General features: G+C 37.8%; 1 protein-coding gene across 1 annotated transcript in view; it reads left to right on the forward strand.

Annotated features, from left to right (window-relative positions):
* The window catches only part of LOC121374414 (helicase with zinc finger domain 2-like), a 22,319-nt gene extending 16,191 nt beyond the window's left edge, over positions 1-6,128 (forward strand). Inside the window, exons 12-14 of the mRNA XM_041501515.1 lie at positions 3,072-3,084; positions 3,835-4,197; positions 6,084-6,128. Of these exons, the coding sequence (XP_041357449.1) occupies positions 3,072-3,084; positions 3,835-4,197; positions 6,084-6,128 (421 nt within the window). The remainder of the gene's footprint in view (positions 1-3,071; positions 3,085-3,834; positions 4,198-6,083) is intronic.
* The last annotated feature ends 671 nt before the right edge of the window (positions 6,129-6,799 follow it).

Consider the following 6,799-nt stretch of genomic DNA (forward strand, 5'->3'; position numbering starts at 1 on the left):
TTCTGGTTGGACTTTAAAAATTCAAAAACATTCCTGTTGAATATTTAATTTTTCGTGGGCTTCATGATTACACTCCATCAAAATGTGACACACAGTCAGTGTACTCTAACAATGTTCACACTGAGGAGGAGGGTCCTTGTTTAAAATAAATGAATGTGTAAAATACGTACCGTCTGTATGAGGACTGCCACTCTCCCAGGACTGGCTTCACAGAATGAAGCTTGTTCGCGACTACACCGTCCCAGTCATCTTGCCAAGTCGAAAAGATACATTGGTTAAGATGATATTTAAAATCACTGTAGGGAACACCAACTCCAACATGAGGCAAATTCAAAGCAGACTTGGCAGCAAAATCTGCCTTTTTCATTGCCCTTAATGCCAACATGGCTGGGTACCCAACAAAATATAATATATTTACTGGAAGGAAGGATATGTTTTATTTAACGATGCACTCAACACATTTTATTTATGGTTATATGGTGTTGAAATTATGGTTGAGGACCACACAGATAATGAGAGAGGAAACCTATTGTTGCCACTTCATGGGCTACTCTTTTTCGATTTGCAGCAAGGGATCTGTTATATGCACCATCCTAAAGACAGGATAGCACATGCCTTTGATGTACCAGTCGGGGTGCACTGGCTGGAGTGCGAAATAGCCTAATGGGCCCACTGACAGAGATCGATCCCAAACCGACCGCGCATCAAGTGAGTGCTTTACCACTGGGCCACGACTCGCCCCTCATTGTTACGATGTTGCAGACCAACAGATCTATACTTTCTAATACCTAGAATTACGTGTTCAATATATTTTTCAGCACAACACAGTGGTTGTATATTAAATGTTGTTTTCATCATCCTAGTGTTTGTATCAAGTCAAACTTCATATCTTAATTTCCTAATATACATAATGTCTTACTTACACAATTACTGGGAGTCGAAATCCAATTTGAGCTACTTACAAACATTAGGATGTTCAGACACGGATTATACAGATAGCGATATTCTAAACTAGAAACTGTATAAATTTAGTAAACATGTTATTTTTGATATTACAAAATTTTATTAGTCTGAAATATTTTACATGGCAGCTAATTCAGGACAGTCACGTTAAGAAAAAGTATAGATCTAGGTCTGATGTACATCATGTATGACAATACCAAAATGAAAACATTTTATTTTAATCACAAACATGTTTAAAAGTTTAAAGTCTGTTTTGTTTAACGACACCACTATAGCACATTGATTCATTAATCAGCTATTGGATGTCAAACATTTGGTAATTTGACAGAAAACCTGTTACATTTTTCATTAGTAGCAAGGGATCTTTTATATGCACCATCCCATACAAGATAGCATATACCATGGCCTTTGATATATCAGTCGTGGTGTACTGGCTGGAACGAGATATAGCCTATTGGGTCCACTGATGGGGATCGATCCCAGTCCAACCGCACATCAGATTACTATTACTGGGCTACATTCCACCCCTCAAATGTAAAAATATACATGTAAATATTTATGATTAATTGTAACAGCATCAACAAACAGGTGGTTGTCAAATGTTGATTTATTCAGGGTTCCACATAAAATGTCCTATGCAAATAAAATCAGTACATAAATAGTAGTCATGAAAAATCCAGCTACAGTTTGCAAAAAGGATATACATTTTTTTAAAAATCAAAACATTGTAGTTAGTTATATAATCTAATAAAAATAATGTACATGCATGACATTATAACCAACCTTACATAACAGATAATATAATATAACATTCATGTACTATAACAAATCATATACTCCATTATAATAGTCATTTGTGTATGGCTAATTTTAACATGCTCATATACCACGAAGGTTTCAAGCATTGAGTATGGACCTGGGCTTTCACCCAGTCAAAACTAGTCTATACTGGAATTATACTTTCCATATACTTTTACCTGCATATAAAAATACACATCTTAAGTACACGTATCTAAATCATACCAAAATGTAATGGAAAGGCAAACACATTGTGACAAAGCCAAAACCATATTAAATTAAAAAAATACATAATTGTTGTCTAAATAGAAACATTTTCTAACACCTATAAATGCCAATATAGTTATTAAAATGCATACAGGTAACCAATATAGTTACTAGCCATACAGTATATTAAGTTATTACAGCCATGTTTTAGTTGATCGTTTAATGCAATATAAAAACGTATAGCATGAAATACTGTATAAAACAGATAGAGAATAATACACGAGTGACCGTTAGATACCATTTATCTCACAACGAGTTGTTTTAAGATGTATCTAACGAGCGAAAGAGAGTTTGATACGTTTTTAAACAACGAGTTGAGATATAAATAATATCTAACGGACACGAATGTATTATTCTATTTCTTACGTATCTTCAAAAACCACGTTTTAAGAAAATTTTAACATCTTTTTTTTTCACTAAAAGTTATTTACAGCCTTTGCACTTGTAGTTGACATACGCGTCACAGACACATATGTTGACTGTCATGTCAACTATACGTCATGGTGTAATCGATTTTCATCGCGCTGGTTTCTTTTTTATTGGACGTATGGCATTGGTGACCTGGGCCCCGTTCCACGATTACCTTAGGCGTATAGCTACCCTATGCACTTAAGTTTATCTTAGGGCTAAGATCGCTTTGTGAAACGGGGCCCTAGTCATCACCTAGGCGCAGCCAGTCGTATGTCTTGAAATTGTTAACACACGTACGTGTACAAACAACTATGTGTTATCAAAAATAACGCATGATGTCCTCACCAACGGATGTGTAAGAATAATAACTAACCTGAACGACAAATCAATTTGCCGACACCCAGTAGCAAGCGTACACCCAAGCGAAAACGTCTATTTATTCAAAGTGCGCGCTACAAGCTCGTGCAGTTGTATTCACTCTGCTGCGCGCAGTATATCGACCCATGTACCTAATATACAATTATACATTACATTTCCAAGTTTAGTATAGACTTTGGTCACGGCCAATGTATACTCTTCAAAAAAAGAAACTTGACATTGGTAAAAATAATGCTATCGGATTATTTTTACAGAATCAAAGACATGGTAAAGGCAATCAAGTAAGTGAGCGAATGGTTACCGTTTGTACTGAAACGCAAAAACGCAACCCTCAGAGAAGCATGTGCATCACGAAATTCGGTAACTTTGTATGCCGAACCCTCCGATGGTGGGGCATCAAAGGCCACATCAGGAGTACTTCAAATAGACAGTATAAAGACACTGTAGGTAACGCAATAATGCCAAGATTGACGTCAGCTCAACGCAATAATGCCACTGGGAGACTGCAAGCAGGGGCAACTCAACAAGCTGTGGCAAGGCACAGACCACCTGTGTTTTATGGGCACGGTACAACACCACTCAAAGTGTTAATGACAGGCCAAGGTCAGGTCATCCCAGAGTAACCACTGCCGCTCAAGATCGATGCATCCGGGTGTGTCATCTTCGAAACAGCAACAACCACAGCGACACAAATCCCTGGACTACGCAGAATTTCTGACCAGACAATCGGTTGAGAGAGGCAGGAAATTTCCCTAAAAGACCAGAGCGAAAGGAAATGTTTTATTTAACGACGCACTCAACACATTTTATTTATGGTTATATGGCGTCGAACACACACAGATATCGAGTTAGGAAAGACCAAAGCGACGTAACCTTTTGACCCCACGTCACTTAGCAGAACGTCTGCAGTGGTGCCAGCAGAGGGTGAGATGGACAGTGCCAGGTGGAGGACTGTTTTGTTCTCAGATGAGTCTCGTTTCTCCTGTTACGTGCTGGTGGATGCACACGTGTCTATAGACATCGAGGGGAACGTTATGCTCCAAACTGCGTGCAACAAGTCGACCTTTTAGTGGTGGCAGTGTCATGGTGTGGGCAGGAATCCATCATGGTGGTAGGACGGCTCTTCTGCGTGTGGCAGTTGCACGTACGGGCATCAAATATAGAGACGACATCCTGCAGCATCACGTCATTCCGCACATGAATTTCAACGGTGGAATGTTTCAGCATGACAATGCCAGACCACATGTTGCACGTGTCAGTCAGGAGTTTCTGCAGCGCCACAACATCCAGACATCACCTTGGCTCGCCCGTTCGCCGGATTTAAACCCAATAGAACATCTATGGGATGCACTGGATCAGCTGTCATCAGGGCTTGTGTTGGTCATAACCGATACTGACATTTTGCCCACACCTATGTCACACATATTCCTGTGTACATGTTCCGGGTGGATTCCCGGATATACTGTTTCGGACATGTACAGAGCAATCCCCTTCCCATGGCGTCCTGATCTTTGGTTGCTTATATCATGTATACCAGGGGTTTTTTTAAATTAAACTTTGAAAATCAATGTCGTTTCTTTTTTTTTGAAGAGTATAAAAATATAAACGATAAAACTATATGTACCTATATAACCCTCCCACCTAATAAAATAATATGGAGTATACATGCATGTAATATGGAGTATACATATAGTTAGAGAGATTGAAAAATAATAATAATAAAATAGAAGAAGAAGAAGGAAATGGTTTATTTAACGACGCACTCAACACATTTTGTTTACGGTTATATGGCGTCGGACATATGGTTAAGGACCACACAGATAATGAGGGAGGAAACCCGCTGTCGCCACTTCATGGGCTACTCTTTTCGATTAGCAGCAAGGGATCTTTTATATGCACCATCCCATAGCGAGGATAGCACATACCACGGCCTTTCATGTATCAGTCGTTGTGCACTGGCTGGAAAAAAAGAAGAAGAATATACAAGCATTCTAGTAGGCCTACTGTTAAAGCAATAAATTGTCACGAAAGTCATACTTGATCTATAATAGTATAGTATAAAGCTATACACAAAATTTCAGCTCAATAGCTCTAGGCATTGTAAAAAAACCATCTGGAAAACTATATGTGAGACAGACGGACAGACAGAGATGAAACCTATATACGAGTCTGTTTCTGACACCTGTAATAATTTTATCTGTCCTATTCTGTCAGTTGAAAAAACCCTAGTAAATTCAAAGCAGACGGTAGCTGAATCTGGGAGTGGGAATCACATTCTTTTTGGCAAGAGAATAATCGACAAAGTTACCTAACAATGATCACACGTTTTAAACACACACTTTCACGGCGAAGAATTTCGACCGTGAAGAAATCAAATCATTTATTTATATATATGGATCAAATAAAAATGGCATGGTATACATTGGACAATAAGAATATAAAATGGTTAAATCAGATACATAGTAAAAGTAATGATGGCAATGATTATATACATGTAATAGTTATACAATATGTACACGTATATGTGTAGTGTGTATATGTGTAAATTCAAGTTGGTGTTGTAGTAGAGGGTTGAACATTTTATAACAGAATTGGAGTTACCTGCTCTGGGCTGTCAAGAAGGAAAACACATTTTTCCAGTTCAGACAGAAATGTGAACTTAGAACATATTTGACCGACTTTATAATATAGTATTTTTCTTAAATGCATATTTATTGGACATTGAGTTAAACATGAATCTCATCTTCTGGTTCTTTTTGGCACAGCCGGCAGATACGCTCATTTCTATGGATATTCCTATCTCTATTTCCAGTTTGAGAGCACATAGACGTAGTTTAGTGAGAGTCTGTCTAAAATTATTATTATTATTATTATTATGTCAAAGAATTTGTATTGGTTGTGTTTCTTTAGTTTACCATGCAGTTCCGTGCCCCATACTTCCGAGTTATAGAGTAGAATCGGTTTAATTAGTGTATCAAACAGTTGATTATATATATATGTGGGGGTGCACTGACACCCGAGAAAGCTTGGTGTAAGCTTAAGAGTGCTCTTAATATGTTAAAGAATTTGTATTGGTTGTGTTTCTTTAGTTTGCCATGCAGTTCCGTGCCCCATACTTCCGAGTTATAGAGTAGAATCGGTTTAATTAGTGTATCAAACAGTTGATTATATATATGTGGGGGTGCACTGACACCCGAGAAAGCTTGGTGTAAGCTTAAGAGTGCTCTTAATATGTTAAAGAATTTGTATTGGTTGTGTTTCTTTAGTTTGCCATGCAGTTCCGTGCCCCATACTTCCGAGTTATAGAGTAGAATCGGTTTAATTAGTGTATCAAACAGTTGATTATATATATGTGGGGGTGGACTGACACCCGAGAAAGCTTGGTGTAATCTGAAGAGTGCTCTTAATATGTCAAAGAATTTGTATTGGTTGTGTTTCTTTAGTTTGCCATGCAGTTCCGTGCCCCATACTTCCGAGACGATAAAGTAGAATCGGTTTAATTAGTGTATCAAACAGTTGATTATATATATGTGGGGGTGGACTGACACCCGAGAAAGCTTGGTGTAATCTGAAGAGTGCTTTTGATCCCTTATTACCAAGTACAGTTTTAGTTTCAGTAAAGTTTCCAGTTGAGTTTATAGTGCAACCCAGATAAGTGTATGCATTTGTTTGAAACTTTTATTGTTATATAGGAAGAGTTTAGTAGTTGTGGAGCTTTTCCTTTTTTGTATGATCATAAAATTTGATTTTGAATGGTTTATATTTAGGTGCCATAGCTAACAGAAGTCAAGACATTCCTGTAAGCCTTGTGGGGTTTCAGATAGAAGGGTGAGGTCATCTGCCCATAACAAATGGGATAGTTTTCTTTTTTGTAGTGTAACAGGTGCACATACAGTTGATTGAAAAATTAGGTCATCTATGAAAATGTTAAACATGGTAGGGCCGAGTGTATCACCTTGTTTTACCCCTATATTTGAGGAAA

Source organism: Gigantopelta aegis, chromosome 6 (assembly GCF_016097555.1).
Source record: "Gigantopelta aegis isolate Gae_Host chromosome 6, Gae_host_genome, whole genome shotgun sequence".
NCBI lineage: Eukaryota > Metazoa > Mollusca > Gastropoda > Neomphalida > Peltospiridae > Gigantopelta > Gigantopelta aegis.